The sequence below is a fragment of the Cryptomeria japonica genome, chromosome 8 (assembly GCF_030272615.1).
Source record: "Cryptomeria japonica chromosome 8, Sugi_1.0, whole genome shotgun sequence".
Lineage (NCBI taxonomy): Eukaryota > Viridiplantae > Streptophyta > Pinopsida > Cupressales > Cupressaceae > Cryptomeria > Cryptomeria japonica.
The window spans coordinates 417,452,575-417,472,747 of record NC_081412.1 but is presented as its reverse complement, the minus strand read 5'-3'; the positions used below and the strand labels follow the sequence as shown (position 1 = coordinate 417,472,747).

Here is a 20,173-nt window from a genome sequence, read left to right as displayed (position 1 = left end):
TTTGTTTGTAATTATTAGTAATTTTAGATTTTTTTTTAATTAAACAGTTAAATATTTACTAATTTGTGTTTAGTATTTACTATTAAATATGTAATTTGATTGTGTTACTGTTAATTATTAGTAAAATTTGTATTTCATTTTCATTTACAGTAACATTAAATTCATTTTTTGTTCAATATTCTTAGCTTTTAATATATGAAAATGTCATTTTCATTTAATATATACAGCCTATCATAGATTCATAATGTCATTTTCTTTGAAGTTATTAACATTTAATATATAAAAAATGAAAATTTTAATATAAATGTTCACTTTTCATGATGAATGTCCAGAGTTAATATACACAAATCCAACCCTAGATCCCTCAAAATTTAAAAACTAAGTGTAATGCTTTTGCAAAACTGATTCTTGATCACAATGCCACGCCAAAAAGACTTTGCATGGACACATTGCACAGCAATTCCTGGTAGCACGAAGGTCAAGTGCAATTGGTGTCAAGATGAGATCAGTGGTGGAATTTATCGTTTCAAATGGCATTTGTCAAAAGAACGAGGAAATAACACCGAGATATGCAAAAAATGCCCTGCAGATGTCTCGTTTCAGGCAAAGCAATCTCTTGAAGGGATTGCTGAGAATAAGGCCAAAAAGGCAAGAATTGGGGTTGAACTAGGTTCTACTTCTACAAATCCTAGGATGCACGATTTGGGTGAGGATGGTGAAGATGAGAGTTTCAGGGAATCTGGGTCGACACATAATTCTATAGCACGTGGACCAAACACAGGTGGAGGAAACACTAATGCTTTCTTCCAACCTCGTACCACACCAGGATCACAAACCACTATGGAGAGTACAGGATGGAGGAAAAATGTCACTGAACAAGCAAAGAAGGCAATTGCTAATTATTGGTACTCCTCTCACACGGCATTCCATGCTTCCAGAAATCCATATTGGCAACCCATGGTAGATGCTATTGCAGCTGTAGGTCCTGGGTTTCAAGCCCCATCTTGTGAATCATTAAGGGTTGGTATGCTGAAAGATGCAGTAGAGGATGTTCAAGATGTTGTTAAACAACATCGATTGCAGTGGGCTAGAACTGGTTGCAGCATCATGTCAGATGGTTGGACAGATAGAAAGAACCGAACTCTCATTAACTTCCTTGTCTCTTGTGAGATTGGCACTATTTTTTTGAAATCTGTGGATGCATCTAATATGATGAAATCCACAAATGAATTGTTTGAGATGTATGACATGGTAGTTACGGATGTAGGGCCACAAAATGTGGTTCAATTTATCACAGACAATGTTGTTGCTTGTGTTGCTGCAGGGAGACTTCTGACAAATAAATATCCTTCCATGTTTTTTACACCATGTGCAACACATTGCCTTGATCTAACCCTAGAGGACATTGGAAAAATTGAATGAGTTAAGGCGACATTTCGGAAAGCTCACAAGGTTACCAAATTTGTTTATAATCACACAAGGGTTTTGGCTATAATGCGCTCTTTCACAGGAGGCAAGGAGCTAGTTCGACTAGGAGTGACAAGATTTGCAACATATTTCCTTGCATTACAAACATTATGTGAACAAAAAGGTAATTTGAGGCGAATGTTTGTTTCAGCTAAGTGGATGAAGTCTGGTTTCACAACTCAAGCAAATGGCATAGCAGTGGCAGAGTACATGTATTCTACCACATTTTGGGAATCTATTGAACAAATTGTAGAATTTTCAGAGCCTTTAGTGAAAGTCTTGAGACTAGCGGATGGAGATAAACCCCCCATGGGATATGTGTATGAGGCCATGGATAGGGTCAAGGAGGTGATAAGGAGTAAGCTGGAAAATAACAAGGATAAGTATATGCCGTTGTGGGACATAATTGATAGGAGATGGGATGGACAAATGCACACTCCTCTCCATGTTGCAAGATACTTTCTCAATCCTCTATTATTCTATAAGACTGACTTCCTGGAAATTGATGCTAAGATCAAACAAGGCTTCTTCAAGTGCATGGAAAAAATGTTTCCTGACTTGGAAAAATTTGATGCGGCTACGATAGAGCTGGAAATGTACAAGCATGCTAAGGGCTTTCTCTCTTCTAGGGCTGCTATACAAAGCAGAAAGACAATTCAACCAGGTAGACTCTATAAACTTTTGACAATCTCTTTATTTTACCAACCATTAAGTTTGTTAAGATTATAAGATATTCTTAGTCTTACAATATCATCTCCATATAATGTGTTTTTCAGCTGCATGGTGGGCTACTTTTGGAGATGAAATACCAAATTTAAGGTGGATGGCGGTGCGTATTTTGAGCCAACCATGTAGCTCATCAGCTTGTGAGCGTAATTGGAGTGTGTTTGAACACATACATTCTAAGAAACGCAACCGCCTATCACAACAACAACTGAATGACTTGGTATTTGTTCATCACAACCTCCGCTTGAAGATAAGGAAAGCTCAAGGTGAGAATATTAATATATAGTTGCAGTTTTTTGAATTGTATTCACTATTCATTGGTTTTTCATTTGTAAGGGAAACACTAATTTCTACATGGGCAAAATCAAGAACTATTGAGGAATCCTTGCCAATTGACCTCGATGAGATATATCCAGAGTGCGAGTTGATTGCTGCTGATGATGCTGATGATGATGATGATGATGCTGATGATGATTATGTTGTTGCTGATCGTCCGCTTGTGTCTGAAGATTTTGATATCATGAGGCAAGCCAACTTTCGTCCTGAATGGGTTGAAGGAATTAGGACAGGCTCTTACCCAGGAGCTTCATCATCAAGGCCTCCTACCCTCTAGCATGTCATTGCCTACATTTGAGATTTTGGAATTTTGTACTTAGTTTACAGGTTGACTTTGTTCAAAGTCACAAACTATATTGTAATTGACATTTTGACATCTATCACCATCTAGATATTATTTATGGTGTAGTATATTTTGTGGAACGTTATCAGTGATACGAATATAAACAACGAAAATCTATTTCCTGCAATTCATGTTTTCAAGTGTCTATTTTATTTGCCTACAATATCTCTATGCTATGGAAATACCCTAAAATTGATTGTTTTTCTGCAATTTTTTACGTTTTTTTGTATATCCGATTTTTTCCCCATTTTTTCCTGATTTTTTAAAAAAATCTTATACTTTTGTTTTGCCAATTAATTCCCCAAACGATTATTGTTTCCTTGATCCACACACAATGTCAGTCCTGCTTCTAATCCTTTTAACTCCACCTCATTGTTGGATGCTATGCCAAGGAAACCCGAAACACACCAAAGCAGCTCGCCTCTGTCATCCCTAACAATCGCTCCATATCCTGCTCTGCCCAGGTTACCTTTACTGGCCCCATCAAAGTTTAATTTCCAACTAAGAGGAGGGAACTCCCAAACTACTTCACTTCTTTTTTTCCTCTTGTCCGCTATGATGCCTCCACTCACATCTTCCAATACCCATCTTTTCTCCATCTCTTTATCCCAATTAGTCAACATCCTAATCTTCTTTGTCTTCATATTGACATTGACTACTTCCTGCATCCCGTCCTTCAACTTACTGATTACTTCTTCTATTCCCACCATCTTCTCGGAAAAAGTTCTTCTATTCCTTTTCCTCCACACATGCCACACTAGCATGGATAGCCTGACAATCCAAATGCCTCCCCATTTAGATTTCCTGCTGTGAGTGGGCCATAACAATAGGAAATCAATAAGCTTCACACTCCTCGCTGCCTGCCATTGTAATATATCCTGTAGCTAATCCCAGCAAGCTTGTGTGAAAGGACACCAAAGCAAGAGCTGGTCTACTGACTCTTCCTCCCTTCTACAAAGCACACAAAGCATAGAGGGCCACTTACTATCTAATACTCTTCTCCTCTGAGATGCATACCCCAAGTTTACCTTGTACTCTCCAGATTTTGCTGCACTCCAAACAAGACTGTCCTCTTCTCCATTGAAGCATACTCTTCTGGAAATCAAAATGTAGGCCAATTTGCTCTTATTCTCCTTACTGCCCACCGATATTTGCTTCCATATAACTTGCTGATTCTTTTGCGAGCAAGCCTCTATGTAATCATTTACCATGCTCCCCATAGATTCTTCCACTTACCTTATCCATTCTTTGTCTTCTACAAGGTCTGTTATCACTTCTCCCTCGTTCCAAGAGTCCCACCGGAACTTAGCTCTTCTTTCGTCTCCAATTCTCCACGACAAATGCTCTGTTATCAGCCGCCTACTTTCCCAAATGAAATTCCATGTTGGTGAGCCCCGTTTTGAGTCTGCCATAGTAAAAATCATCTCTGGCCTACTGGAGTCTAAGTATTTGCAGCTTAGAATCCTGCACCACAACCTATTAGGATTTTTGTACATTTTCCAAGATAGCTTTGCACCCAATGCCAAATTCTGTAAATCCATCTTCCTTAGGCCGGCTCCCCCGTCTTCCTTATCAAGGCACACTATATCCCAATTGATAAGAGGGATCCTCTTTCCATCCTTTGATCCTTCCCACAAGAATTTCTTCAAAAGACCATCCAAAGCTCCTGCTGCTCTAGTTGATAGTCTGAAGCAAGACATATAGTAAATGGGGACTGTCGACAACACTACTTTTATCATAAGGATTCTGCCTGCCTGTGATAGCCATTTGTTTTTCCAAAGGGCAACTTTTGCTTGACATTTGCTAATGATATCCTCCCACATTTGAGTGTAATTCCTCCCAACATATAAGGGAATGCCAAGATACTTTAATGGAAAGGAACCAATTGGGAAATCTAGAATCCTTGCTATCTTCACTTGTCTACTTTTGCTTGTATTGAGTGTTGTCGGGAATAATCATTATGTTATGTTGATATGTTTATGTTGTCGTCGGTAATAATAAGTTACGGCGGTAAGTTAGTTAGCCGACGGGTAGGTAGTTGGAGTCGCGACGGTTGTGTCGAACCCCTTCGGCTGTCATATATTGTACCACCTCCGAGTGTTGGAGGACATGTAAGGTTGACGACAGATTATAATATGAACATCTTTTGACATTAATGGAAAGCTTATTCTGGTAATTGCATTGTGCATTGTTGTTCAGTTTCTGTATTCTTCCTGTTTACCCAGTGAGGTAAACATTTGGCGCCGTTGCCTAGACGAACTCGGGAACGGAAGACACGGATGGAGCACAATGGGCCTACCCGTTGGTGAAGTAAACCCGGAGGCCGACGACGCCCGAACAGAACTGTACACAGGGGAAGACGCGGCAACGCGAGAATTTTCAATTTTGCTCCAGGTAGCCATTCAGACATACGTTCGACAGAAGCGGCGGAGGCAGAAATCCCACCAAGTGCCGTGTGGACAGCACTGGAGGTTAGCCCGGCAGTAAACCAGTTGATGAACCACCTCCCCCGGTTGCTTGCACAGGCATCACTGGAACGAGATGGCGCCAGGCCAGGAGGAAATTGAACCTTTGACTTATGCCCAATAGACTAAATAAGGACAAAAATAAAAAGATACAGAGTGACGAATGGGAAGTGGCACAAACCGCGTTGAATCTCAGACAGCAGATAGAACGAAGGCGTAGGCTAAGGCAGCTTGCCGAGGGACGACCGACCGAGGGGTTGCCCGAAGGGAACCCAGGAGGTGTCACGGAGGTTGCGGAGGCAGAGATAGATGGAGAGAACTACACTGTCTACACTGTTGTAGGGCTGCCAAGAGGAGTCACGGAGGGTGCCGAAGGAGAACTCTACAGTTCGCCAGAATACCACCGTAGGGTAAGAAGCCGCGAAGAGTTGGTGGAACAAACAAGGCGAAATCTAAACCTGATCGACGCTACTAGAGACTTGCTAAAGAATTTGTCCATTTCGGAGGACAACTGGAGGGAGACACCGGAAGGTGACGGTACGGTACGACCGGAGGTGCCGAGGGAGCACAAGGGTACCGTACGGGAGGCAATTTGTTTGGTTCGGTGTCAGCAACTTTTTCCGGAGGACCCACGAGTGGAGGTTCAGTTGCAGGAGGCGGAGGATCGCTAGGTACAAGCACACAAGGAATTAGAGGAGCGAGACCCAGCGGTGGGATGGTGAGTAAACAAAAATTGCCAAAGTTCACAGGGGAGGGCAAGGAAGACCCCTTATGGCACTGCCGTACATGTGAAACCATTTGGTCCGCCAACGGAGTAACAGACCAGGATGACTGGGTACAGCAGTTCCCAGCCACGTTACGAGGAGTTGCCATAGATTGGTACTCCGATGTGGACAAGCAAAAAGTGGCCACGTGGGCCAATCTACAGAAGGAATTCACAGGGGAGTTTCGGCTGCTCCGTGATGACAATGAAATTGTAACGGAGATATACAGTACCAAACAAGGTACCAGGGAGACAGTACGGGCATACAATCGGAGGCTGAAAGAACTCTTGGGTAAAATGGAAAGCCAGCCCGCAGATGGATTGAAGAAACGATGGTTCGTTGAAGGGTTGAAATCCTCCCTACGGAGGAAGATGAAAATTGTACCCCCGACGTCATATGACGACGCTTATAATAGGGCGATGGACCTGGAGAGCGAACACAAAACATCAAAGAAGAAGAAAAGTAATAAATCCTCATCCGAGGATGATGACTCTTCACAGGAAAGCAGCAGCGATGACGAGGCTGGCAAACGGGTGCAAGTGCTCCAGAAAGACATGGAGCGAATGAGAAAGGAATTCAAAATAATGAGAAACACTGGTCGGAACGAAGGGGACATATGGTGCACTGAGTGCAAAGAGGAAGGTCACACAAAGGGTACTTGCCAAAAGAAGGCATTCTGCGAGATTTGCCAAGTGATGGGACACTCCACCAGGGAGTGCCCATACAACATGAAAACCCGAAGTGTGCAAATGAACCAGGTGCTATTCACGGAACAAGCCACAACATCCGCACCAGCGGGTACCGGCCAACATACTAACACAATGGCATCATCTGGAGGATACCGGGACAACAGACGTGGCGGTGGAAGGAATAGCAACAATAACAATAACGGAAGCCGTATCCAGTATGACGCCAAGGGCCGGCCAATTATCCAATGTAGGGCCTGTAATCAGTGGGGGCACTTCGCCCGTGATTGCACAAAGGAAGCCACCCCTCAGCACCTCTGCCGTTGGTGTGGGCCAGGCGACCATGAGGACGCAAATTGCCCACAGGCAGGGGTTAATCTCCTCAACATTGAGAAGGCTGAGAAGACTAGTGAGAAAGAAGTACTGGCAATCACCCGCGCCCAGACGAAAAAAGCCACTTATCCCGACCCTCGTACGAAGAAGGAGAGATTACGGGAGGCAAAGGCCAATATTGAACGTGAGATGACGACAGAACGACGGGACAACGAGGTGGCGAGTACATCATCCCGTACGGAAGCAGAAAATAACATCATTGGGCAAATCTTGCAGATGGAGGTGCCGATAAAGGTAAAAGACCTTCTAGACTCTATGCCACAATTGAGGACTGCCATCCTCACCAATGTGCAAAGCACCGCAGCGTCGAGTGCACCACAGGTAGGGGTTCCCGCCACCGCATCGTCGAGTGCACCACAGGTAGGGGTTCCCGCCACCGCTACGAAGAGTACACCACAGGTGGAGGTTTCCGTCAGCCCTTCGACTGACCCGATGTTACTAGCCGTGAGCAGTGGTAGACACCCAGCTGTGGTAGAAATGGGTATCCGTGGGACCATTCTGAAGGACACCATTGTGGACGGTGGATCTGGGGTGAATGTACTACCAGAAGAAACATGGAAGCGGCTGGGGAAGCCCACCCTGTGGCCACCCACATTCAACCTGGTGGGAGCGGACCAACATGGCATTAAGCCACTCGGCCTGTTGATGGCCCAGCAAGTGATGATTGGTACGCAACCATTCTTGTTAGATTTCGTGGTTATTCCCTCGAAGAAGAAAGGCTACGACGCCATCCTGGGGAGAGCGTGGTTGATCAACGCAAGGGTAAACCACAACTAGAAGAAAAATACACTTTCCATGGAGAAGGGAGGGCGGAAATATACCATTGACCTACACACCCAAGATGTTGGCGAAGAGCTCGCCTCTTCCGACTCGGACTCGGAGGACTCTAATAAAGGGGAAGGGGGTCCCGATGAAAGCAAGGGCAAGAACGCGATGGAGCCGAACAGTGAAGGGGTGCTCGAATTGGAGGGATGTTCTGAAGATGAGGTATGCTCACTTAACGGGCTCTTCCACTGGCAAATGGGGGATTACGAAATGTTCCAAAGCTACAGGCTAGAAGTAGAGGAACCAGAGCAACCAACAGAGGTATACCTGCCGGAATACAGAGAATATTGGAAGGGAGATGCCCCAAACCCTAGCGACGTAGATAATCCAAAGAGTGTTGGCAACGATTGGAACCTTGTGTGGAAGACCGCAGTCTTCAAAATATTTATTATTCTTCTTCTTATGTACGGGAAGGAGACCATGGTCCCTGTAGAATTTGTGGTTCCAGGTCTTCGGATGGCCATGGAAAATAAACTTGCCACCAATAGGTTCAAATGGAAACCCTACCACGAGAAGCGTGTAGGGGACCCGAGAGGTCAGAAGGACACCCGGGAGTCCGGAGGGGGACCCGAGAGGATGGAAGGGGACCTAAGAGGCCGGGCAAGCGACTCAAGAGGCACGGGACAAAAGCAGGAGACTTTTGGGCGAGGAAAACCGAGAAGGATGAAGGGCGATCCCAGAGACAGGGGACTCGAGCCGAAGACTCTAAAAAAAAAAACGTACGGTCGTATGACAGGTGACCGTACGGTCAAAAAAAAGGAGAGAGAGAGGAAAATGGCCACCGTGCGGTGAAACCACCGTGCGGTGGAACCACCGTGCGGTGGAACCACCGACGGTGGCACCACCGTGCGGTGAAACCACCGACGGTGACACCACCGTGCGGTGGAATCACCACCGTGCGGTGAAACCACCGACGGTAGCACCACCATGCAGTGGAATCACCACCGTGCGGTGAAACCACCAACGGTGACACCACCGTGCGGTGGAACCACCGACGTTGGCACCACCGTGCGGTGGAACCACCGACGTTGGCACCACCGTGCGGTGGGAGCCACCGAAGGCCACGAAAAATATAAAGCGCCGCATGAAGACATCGCCGCGCAAGGTTAAAACACCGAACACCGCTGCACAGCAAGGGATAGAGGAGGAGGAAGACGCACCGCACGGCCCGATCAACACGCACAGCAAGGGTTACGCGCAGCAGCCGCAAAAAGGAAAAAGAAAAAAAAAAAGAGCCACACAGCCACGTAAGTAGACCAAGCAGCCGCACGATTGGAGGTGCCAGTGTTGTTGTTGACCGTACAGAGAGGTTGTATGCCCGAGGTGCCATCGGGACATTACAGTGCCACAAAAAAAAAACGACGACGACCAGATTTAAAATGATTCGCTGGAGTTTGAAGCCAGGACATTGGAAATTCGGAGTGGAAAAGAAGGGTTTTGACATCATAAAATATCACAGAAATGATGCGCGCCATGGACTTTCGTGGGGTTTTGAAGGTTGTAAATTGGTGTTGGCGGCAGGGGCGCTGCCCCTCGACCCCGCTGGGGCACTGCCCCTCGACCCCCAGTTTATTTTTGAGCTACAGAATACCACAGGAAGTGTTGTGCTTGTCCGTACTGTGAGAAAGAAGCCTGCAGCTAAGCATTGGCGGGGAAGAAATAAGCCGTAGAGGGAGACGGGTTTTGAGGTTGCGAACAAACAGAGTTTGAGGGAAGGCATTGCAGGTCCGCGCAGTCGTACGACAACAGGGAGTTATTCAATTCAATTTTTAGCCTTTGGGGAGTGTGATGGAGGATTTGAGGTGTCTCCTAGCATTTGTGCCAGTGGATTGCGGCTACCTCCAGGCATGACTGGTACGCTTTGAGGAACTCGGAGGATGTCTCGGCTGGACGTGAGGTTGCCGTGGTGGATGCACAGAGGGCTCGGGAGGAGCTGACCACCAGGTTGGAGGCAATAGTCGCGTGAGACTTAGTTCAGCGTACCCAGGAGAGCAGCACGGGTGGCTATCGAGGACAAATTGGCTAGGGAGACAGTATCATTTGAGTAGCAGTTGGTGGAAGCTGAAACTGAAAAACATGTTTTGCAGAGAAGTTTGGGTTAGGCACAGGAGGACTGTGATGGCAAAGGAAGCAATATTGGTGAAATCCGCACTTGAGCATCGGATGGTAGCAGAAAAGGGTTTTCAGGCGAGGACGCAGCAAGTGTATAAGATCCGGGCCCAACTGGCGTCAGTAGTTCCTGCCATTCATCTCTATTTTGTATTAAGTCGTCGGAGTCGACTTCTTTTCTTGGGGGGGATGATGTTGTCAGGAATAATCATTATGTTATGTTGATATGTTTATGTTGTCGTCGGTAATAATAAGTTACAGCGGTAAGTTAGTTAGCCGACGGGTAGGTAGTTGGAGTCGCGACGGTTGTGTCGAACCCCTTCAGCTGTCATATATTGTACCACCTCCGGGTGTTGGAGGACATGTAAGGTTGACGACAGATTATAATATGAACATCTTTTGACATTAATGGAAAGCTTATTCTGGTAATTGCATTGTGCATTGCTGTTCAGTTTCTGTATTCTTCCTGTTTACCCAGTGAGGTAAACATTGAGGAAGAAAACTTGTGACTTCTCCTTATTCATACTTTGTCCAGACCCCTCTTCATATTCCTCCAGCACTCTTTTGATAGTAGATGCTTCATTCTCTGAGGCATCCCAAAATAAAATTGTGTCGTCTGCAAATTGTGAATGAGATACAGGCTGTAGATCTTTATGTACCACAATACCTTTCCACATACCTTGAGTACACTTCTTTTTTATATTTCTTCCTAGGACTTCCGCTGCAAGAAAAAAAGAGAAGGGGACAGGGGATCACCCTGTCTTAACCCGTTTGTGGCCTTAAAGAAGCCACAAATAGCACCATTGACAAGCAAAGAGAAACTAACTGAAAAAATACAATGACTCATACAATCTGTCCATCTATCACTAAAACCAAATCTCTTGAGGACACTTAACAAAAATTTCCAAACCACCCTGTCATATGCTTTACTTACATCTAATTTGACTATCATACCTTTCTTCTTTTCACTATGCAATGTGTGAATGATCTCTGAGGCTAGAATTATGCTATCAAAGATCTCCCTGACTAGAGTGAAGCCATACTGCTCTTCTGATATTACCTTGTTCAAAATTTCCTTAAGCCTACTAGCCAAACCCTTGGACAGGATTTTGTAGATAGCGTTGCACAAAGAAATAGGGCGGAAGTCTGCCATGGTTTCGCACACTTGCTTTTTTGGAATCAATGCTATTACAGTGTTGTTCACTGGTGGGAAAAAATCTTCTGCCACTCGCCATAAGTCTTCTCCAATGAAGTCCCAACACTGTTGGAAAAAATCTATCGTGAAACCATCTGAACCTTGTGCTTTGGTGGGATGGATGTCGAAAGTTGCATTTCTTATTTCTTGCATAGAAAACGGGCCAATCAGCTTCTCATTATCTTTTGTGGTCATTATAGGTTGTATGACTTCCAACAAATCCTCATGTCAGTGAGTGATAGTGCAAGGAGATGCCCCCAACATATTTTGAAAGTGGTCGATAGCAGCCTGCTCTATCTCTTCTTCCTTCACATATTTTAAAAAAATTAGTGTTAGAATCTCCAGCTTCCAGCCACAACTCTTTGGACTTATCCCTCCAATAAATCTCCTCTCCGCTAAGAAGTTCAGCAGGTTTAATCTTCAAATATTTTTCAGCCTCAAATTCTACATTTGTCATACCATATTCAATAACTTTTTCATTCAAAGATCTGAGATCCTCTTCCACTTTAAGTTTTTCCACAAAAATGTTGCCGAAGGAAACCTTGTTCCATATTTTGATCTTCTTTTTGATAAAGTGAAGCCTTTTCATAAAACAAAAACTTGGAGTCCCAGAGAACACATCACTTTCTAACCACCACTGCTTCAGTAAATTTTTGAAATCCTTATCCCTCCACCACATGCTCTGGAATCTAAAATTTCCTTTATGTTTACTCGGTCCTCTGTCCAAAGACAACTGAATAGGAAAATGGTGCAAAAGAGAGTATGGGAGGATACTCGATTCAAGACCAAACTTGTCATCCAACCAATGAACTCCTACCAAAAATCTATCCAACCGATTCCGAAATTCTAGTAAAGTCCTTCCTACTATTTGTCCAGGTAAACACACCATTTTTGGGGGCCACATCAAATAAATGATTTGAAGCAACAAAATCCGAGAAGTCCTCCATGCTTCTATTTAATCTCATAATGCCTAACTTATTTTTCTTTATGGTCAAGGATAGCATTGAAGTCTCCTGCAACAATGATCCAGCTCCTATCCAGATGTTCAGCTTTATCCGATATCTCTCTCCAGACTTTGCATCTTTCTTCAGGGTTTATTGGCCCATAAACATTTACCAAGGGGAATGATAAGTTCTCCTGAAAGTTTTGCACATAACATATCATCCAGTGTTCTGATTTTTCAGTTAGAGATACACTAACTGAACGAGGATTCCATAATATTCCTAGACCACCTGCCGATCCCCTTGCTTCTTGTAAAAAAACCTTCCCATTTACCACATTTATGCAAGAAGCTTAGCGCTTTGTCTAAATTGAGCTTGGTCTCTTGTAAAGGTATCACATCACTTGAAATGTTTTCTCATGTACGTTTGACCAAGCGCCTCTTGTCAAGGGCCGACAGGCCCCTGACATTCCAAGAGGATAACTTCATTGCCCTCCAAGGGAGGTAACCTCCCTTGGCCTTCTTCATGAAATCTAGAATACTAAAGATTCCTTTTTCCATGGCTCTTTCCTCTCTGAGTTGTTTATGACTCCTACCTCTAGAACCTTTGCCTTTACCCAGAAGAGTGTTTGCTGATTGGCTAATGCTATGCGGATCTACATTATCCAATTTGTCGTCAGGGGTGTAGTCCTTTTCTGATCCAAAGCCAAATTCTATCTCCTTGTCTGATAGGCCCTTATGAACAACTAATTTGAAGCCACTCGCATGACAATCCTCTGTCTCCCTTGAATTAGAACTCAAAGGATTCTGGACTAGGGCCAAACCCTCTGTTTTGGAAGCATTTACTTCTGAGTCTTTCTTGGAGGATTCACCGACAGAGGGTGCTTGAATCATAAGATGATTTCCTTGAGAAAACTCCTCCACTCCTTTCTTTTTCCAAATGGATGTTCCGTTGCCTCCACCTTTCCTGGAGGCTCTTCTAACAAAAATCCTACAATCTTCTGTTGAATGGTTATTCATTCCACATATATCGCACTCTGTGGACACAAGTTCAACTTCTACTTCTTGCAGTCATTTACGATCCGCAGATGATAACCAAATCTGCAAAGGAATCTTTTTCACTACCGCTAACTTCAATCTTGCGCATAAGTATGAGTCTCCTTCCATAATTTTCTTATCAATGGCAAGAAGCATGCCCAGTGATCGACCGATCCTTTCTAAACAAGAGTCTCCCCAATATTCGATTGGGAAATTGTATAATCTTATCCAAATCGATTTGTTATAGACTACTAACGGAGTCGGGTCAAAATTAGTATGCTAGGGTTGCAAATACAAAGGCATTCCCTCATAATACCAATTCTGTTGGGATACAATTCTATTTCTGGCTTCCTCCTCTGCAAAAATAACCACGAAAAAACCTTTAGGGATGAATTTTATCACAGACTGAGTAGTCCAATGTGTTGAAACCCAATGTTTGATTTTGACCCTCTCCAACCGTTTGCCAACGAATCTTCCTATGACCGCCAACTTCTGCCATAATGAGATGTCTTCTTCTATTTCTTCTGACAGATCTAGCAAAGGAATTTCTTCCGCTTGCACTGTCTTTTGTCTTTCTTCTTCTTTAGAAACTCTTGCAACTCCAGATCGAAAGATTCTCTAAAACCCTAGCCCCCTTCTCCGCTCCATTTTTTAAGAAATCATTTTAACTATAATGTTATTTTATCTTTAATTATTTCAATTTAATATATGTAATATTTAGCAAATTTAAAGATTTTAAATAGAAATTTTAACTTACAATTTATTTAAAGTTAATAGAATATTACTTAATTTTAATAATTTAAATTTACCACATATAAAAGTAAACAAATTTAAATATTTCACTAAAAAAAATTAACTTATAGATATATTTAATTATTGTAATTTATATAAATTTAATATAATATTATTTTAATTATAATATAATATTAATTTAATATATTTTAAAAAATTTAAATTCATATTAGGCGAATTTGACGAAGAATTTTGTTTTCAAATTATATCATATTGTCGAACTTAATACAAACCTTTTTCTTCTCGAACTCGAACTCAAACACAAACCTTTAGACCTAGAATGAAAATACTAAATAGGAGAATTTCAGATGCTAAAAATTAAAGCCTTTTTCCAAACTACACCAGATAAATTTCCACCACATGAAAACAACCACCATAAAATCCTGCAAAGGTTATAGTTTTATCTTATACTGATTACAACACATTTTTGTAATATTAGTGCCATAACCAAAGTATAATTTTCAAAAATATCCCATCAATGTTTCCATTTGTAGAACATTCATTGTAAGTATGTTCAATTCTTTGTTGTCCAATAGATGGACACCTGTGCCTCTTTTGGTCATTCAAATGTTAGAGAAGAAAAAGTGCCAATAAACTGATCTTAGCAACAACCTAAAGTGAGGCATTATATTCCTTCACTAAAATTAAAAAAGTTCATTTTAATTTTGGAATATCTTGGTTAGGATATTTATAAAGGTGGCATATACCTTGAGATATTGCAGCTTGTTAACTCAACAGCATCAACATGCTCCGAAGTATGGACCTGCAGGCAAACATATAAAGATAACCCATTATTTTGGTAAGGATAGGGTTGGGAAACAAAACATGGACAAAATCTAAAACCTTTGCACCCATAGCTATGACTATACATTGACATTCATTAAACACTGTATTTTCCCAACCATTGCCAGCTCTTGGTATGTAGCCTAAGTGCAGCAATTTTTCCACAGGTACTAAATCTTAGTATTCCATGCCACAAAATTGTTTACCAAGTTACATATATAAATTGGCTACATAATATTAGAAAACAGATTAGCTATGCACATTTGTTATATTTGAATAGCTGCAGGTGTTTGGAGATGCGTACAATTAAGCATTGCAATATGTTTAGATTTGTGCAACTGAGTCTGGTTATACATGTAAATGCATGCAGATGAGTATTAACCGAATTCCATCACTTTAATAAGTGTATAGTTCGAAAGACTCAATGAAGAGGGTTTTGTGTAAAATAAACTTACCATTGCCAGCTCTTGGTATGTAGCCTCTCTTGCAGGTATAGGAAAGCATTTTCCAGGAAAAAATCCTGTTTGAATAGAACATTAACAATCAAGAAGACATTTTCATAGTCCATGAGATACTGTAGAAAACTTTGGTGAAAAATTAGAAGCACACAATTTTTGCCAGAAGCTTCCCACAATAGAACATTACTATTAAGATCACTAAAAAATGGATTCCCTGAAATTCTTTAACAAAATGAAACTGTAAGCTACAGGAAGTGTGTGAATGGCATGCAAGGAAACACAAACTTTGAAGCTACTTCTCAAAATGTATGGGGAATATATAAATGCCTCATTCAGAAAACTTAGTTTAATAACTAAGATACAGAAAAAATGGCATGGCAAGAAAATGATGAATTTCACAGTTATGACACTAAAACAACTTTCAGTCATGTCTACTGACACATTAAATAATGAACGTGTTCAGAGAATAGAACATAGATTATAGGGAAACCAGAAATATTATAGAATAAATATTGAATAGAGTACCATTTTGTGGTAATTATTCTGCAGAACATTCTATTTTTGTGAAATTAAGCTAAAGATCTACTTATATTAATAGTCATGATGCTTGAATGCAGCCACTTGCTTTTAGTTAATTGCAACATATTAAACATTTTGGCTTATTGCAAATAGATCATAGGGAATTATTATAGAAAAAATAGAGTAGCATATTGTGGAAATTATTCTGCTGAACATTCTATTATTTTTAATTTAAGGTAAAGATCTTATAAATGTTAATAGTCATGATGCTTGAATGCAGCCACTTGCTTTTAGTTAATTTCAATATATTAAATATTATGGCCTATTACCTTCCCTTCAAAAAAATGGTCTGATTGACGTTTATCATTCGATTGTGAAGTAGGGAATCAACAATAAGTTTATGAGCTCCCAAAAATTTGTTGATCATCATCATTTCTATTAAGCCTGTGATTTCATGGCTCATATTTATCAGTAATTTGCGTTGTCCTTGAATTAAGAATCAAGATCATGTTTCATCGTCTCTTGTCAATGAAATTTTTCTAACTTAATACAAGCAAAAGTTATTTTCTTGGGAGAAATCTCACAAGCCTCCTATTGTCTAACTAAAATTTAGCATCGTGAATCAAACAGTTGTGAGGAGTTTATCCAGAATTAATAAATTATCTTATTTACAGTCTCAACTTCGCACATTGCTAACAATTGCGCCATCAATAAATATATGTAGGTCCACTAGAAATGGCCACATAAACCAAGAACTAAACTTATTCTAAGTTTATATTTTGAGAATATACCTCCCTAACTGTAGAGGATAAAAGTGCACTTTCAGCCTTCACTTTATGCCACTGTGTATGGATGTCATAAATGCAGTATCAGCACTCATTTGACTTTCTTAGTGCATCAACCCTAATCATAAACCATCATTCTGTTAACATGACCAATCCAATTCTGTATAATTTTGCATCCCTGGACTGGGCCAACCCTGTAGTTTTGCTTTTATCCCACAGACTGGGCCACCCCCATAGTTCAATCCACTCGATGAAAACCATACCAACAGTTTAGTACACCACAGTTGCCCATCAACTTGTGCACCAAGTGTCTTGTGTTGTGTGTCTACAAATTGTATTCAACAACATCATCCTAGGTCATTTTAAGGAATCAGTATTCATTTTGAGAATAAAGTATTCATATCCCCTTAGTCACAATCAAATCTGTCTCAGTTTCAGTTTCGAATCACAGCTATCTTTGTTTTATGTGTATTCGATCTTGTTAATCCAACCACATGGCTTAACTTTTTTCAGCATCACCATTTTCTCAGACACAAGTACTGGCACAGATGAACAAGTTACACATATCTCAAAGATGAAATTCAAAAGTAGACAAAATCGTACAGGAGCAATGCATCCTAGAACCAAACTGTTGGCCCAGCCTAGTCGTAGGCATGAGAATTTTCAGATCATATTTGTCAAAAGTTCATAATCATTCATCTGAAAAGTTTCCAGATTCCAGTTTACAACTTTCCATCAGTGTACCAAAACTAGTCAAAGGAGCTAAAGGCAACAACACACTGGAAACCAGAAACTCTACAAACCTTCTCACTATTTCTATTTCTATTTCTTAATCACTCAAATCTCTATTTACATAAATCAATCTCAGCTCCTTTAAGAATATAGGGTTAAATCCATTTAAGGCTTTGTCCTTATGTAGGATTTGTTTAATTAACTAAAATAAAATGTACTGTTTTGTGCAATCTGGTGGAATCAATTAAAATCTAACTTGCCAATGTGCAAAAATGGGTATGGCTTCCTCAGAAATAGAAACTCCTCAGAAATAGGTAAAGGGTATTGTTGACGTGTTTTTTATGACAGCGCCTAACACAGAATAAAGTTGCCCAACGGTCACTTTACTCTCTTGATCAAAGCTCAATCCTATTCTAAGATTGCAGTAAGTTCAAACAATTGACTCCAAGGTTCCGGTTATGCAATGGACGTGACTCGGTTGACCTGATGTGATATGCTGGTAATCCAAGGGGACTTACGTTTGAATCGTTCTTTCACTTCTTTGATGTGGTTGGAACTTCTTCATCGGATATGGCAATTTTGCGATGCTTCTACTTCAAATAAACTGAATTGGAATGAACTGAAATTAAAAGGGAAAAGGTTAGAAGGATCTAAATCTACTCCTAAGGGCAGTGATATCAATAGATAGTGCTCTAGTGGATGAACTCCAAATAAACCAAGTTTTGCTTCACCAAGATTAACTACAACTCCACAAGAACCTGTGCAATCTTCTAAGGATGTTTAAGGATTTTCACATTAAGAAAGTACATTTGAATACCCAACACGACGCAATCCAAACGACTATTCACAATCGAACTTAGCACAGATTTGGGGGTTCAGGCTAACTTTACAACGCAACTTATAATCAACAAGATGCAAAAAGTATGAACCATGGAAATTCATCAAACACCATAACATTCTCCATTGAAATCAAAGCACTACTCTACTTCTACTCTAAGTGAGGAAAGTGAAAACATGCAAGTTTTGAAAAATAACTTAAGTGGACACCATCAAAGCACAATGTTTCACTGTTATTATCGCAACAATTTCATACAAATATCCCTCCTTTTACAAATGAGGGGGGTCACCCCTTTATATAGGCTTTAAACCTTAGCTACATGCAAAACCCTAATTAGGGTTTCTCCCTAAAAGATTCCCCACACATGACGCAACAAGGTGGGAATCAACAATAAATGCCCATTATGCGCATATACAATTAATTCCATCCCATTACAATTAATTACATTCCTACCAAAAATGGCATCCACAAAGCATTAATTTACCATTACATTCAAAAAGTGCCTACTATGCAATGAATGCACCCTCATGCAAAAGATCGCCCATTGTGCAATAAAGATTCCTCTAGGCAAAAATGCTCACACTGCCACATATGCCCATCATCCCCAATGCAACGACTGCATGCAAAAGAGTCAGCCATAATGCCTTAAATGTGGCGACTACATGGAAAGAGGTGCTCCATCAATTCGGCATGCATTGACCCAACTACCACTTGGCGGGAAACCCCTGGAGAGAGAAAACTTAATCCATGAAGAATTTTCTTGAAATTTCGAATTTGCCTTGTTCCAAGGAAGCTTTTACATCAATTTTGCACATTTCTTATTTTTTAGGAAAATTTTCAAATTAGGGTTCTAGGGTCCAAGAATTTATCTCACGAATCCAAATCTATCATCACTTTGATGCTCGAATGATTTTTGATGCCCGTTAATGGATTTTTCATTTTTTTTCCCGAGGGGAAATTTCTTGTTCAGTTCATCCTTGATTCCTTCATCTTCAATTCATCCTTGGGTGTGATTTCCTCCTTTGAATGCTTTTCCTTGACACCATCATTTTGGAGCCTATCGCTATCCTTGGGCGCTAAATCACCCTGAGGGAGGAATTTTCAATTTCTTCATCTTTCCTTGGCATTGAGGTTTTAGCGCCCTCCTCTCAAATTGGGCGCTATTTTAGGAGGGAATTTGTTCCTTTTCAAACTTTTCCTTGCCTTCCTTCATTTGGTGCCCTCTCCTTGACCTGGGCGCCAAATTGCCTAGGTGGAGGAATTTGCAAATTTATGACCTGTCCAAGGCAAATTGATTTCGGCGCCCTCCAATGCACCTAGGTGCTCTAATCATGCTAAGTGAAGGAAATTTTGAGTTTTTTCACTAGATCACTGTCAAGGAGGAAATTTGACTTGTTTTGGATTTTCAATGACAACCTCCTTTTAGTGCCCTTACTGGAACCTAGGCGCTATTTGGGCATGAGGAAGGAATTTGAACATTTTTTAATTTTCCTTGACCACCTTGTTTCAGTGCCCTACCTGGCACTTGGGCACTGTTTTTCTTATGCCAAAGAATTTAAATATTTTTTAGTCTTCCATGAAGAACCCAATTTGGCGCCCTACCTGGGGACATGGGCGCCAAAACCACTTGATCAAGGAATTTGGCCTTTTGCTCATTTTCCATGCTTCGCCAATTTTGATTGTTTCCAGATTGAAATGTCATTTTGGGAATTGAAGTGGATTTTTGCCAGACTTAGAAGACTTTCATGATTTCCACTTCTAGAATGGATGCTCACTTTTAGCCATTTCTGATCAATTTAGCCTGCTTTTTACTTTTCCGGATTTAGGAATGTTTAGGAATACTTGGTCTTCAGTGTCTACTTGCGAAGAACCTGCCACAAATAGACTTTCCAAAAAATTGAAAGTGTTTCAAAAATGTCAAAGTTAGGGTGAAATAGGATGCAGAGACACTATAAGTAAAAACTTACTAAAAATAGTAA

The 20,173-nt window shown here is 41.1% G+C and overlaps 2 protein-coding genes across 11 annotated transcripts in view; one reads left to right on the top strand and one right to left on the bottom strand.

The window, feature by feature from the left end:
• LOC131028547 (histone deacetylase 15) overlaps nt 1-20,173 on the bottom strand; it is a 122,311-nt gene that overhangs the window by 33,981 nt on the left and 68,157 nt on the right. For all 10 annotated transcript variants that reach the window (XR_009102602.2, XR_009102600.2, XR_009102601.2 and 7 more), the window contains exons 6-7: nt 15,318-15,382; nt 14,787-14,842 (exon numbers count right to left, since the gene is read on the bottom strand). Coding sequence is in view for 7 of the 10 variants with exons in the window: in XM_057958838.2 (XP_057814821.1) it covers nt 14,787-14,842; nt 15,318-15,382 (121 nt within the window). In the remaining 3 variants the exon portion in view is untranslated. The remainder of the gene's footprint in view (nt 1-14,786; nt 14,843-15,317; nt 15,383-20,173) is intronic.
• LOC131028549 (uncharacterized) lies at nt 1,859-2,556 on the top strand. The gene is made up of 2 exons (XM_057958839.2): nt 1,859-2,131; nt 2,244-2,556. The coding sequence occupies exons 1-2, from the start codon at nt 1,897-1,899 to the stop codon at nt 2,477-2,479; spliced, it is 471 nt and encodes a 156-aa protein (XP_057814822.2). The 5' UTR covers nt 1,859-1,896; the 3' UTR covers nt 2,480-2,556.

What these genes read in the sequence shown, in the direction of transcription:
- LOC131028549 (XM_057958839.2), top strand. Translation starts at nt 1,897, where the DNA reads ATGCACACTCCTCTCCATGTTGCAAGATACTTTCTCAATCCTCTATTA. An exon ending in CAGAAAGACAATTCAACCAG is followed by an intron (nt 2,132 to 2,243) that starts GTAGACTCTATA and finishes TGTGTTTTTCAG; the next exon opens with CTGCATGGTGGGCTACTTTT.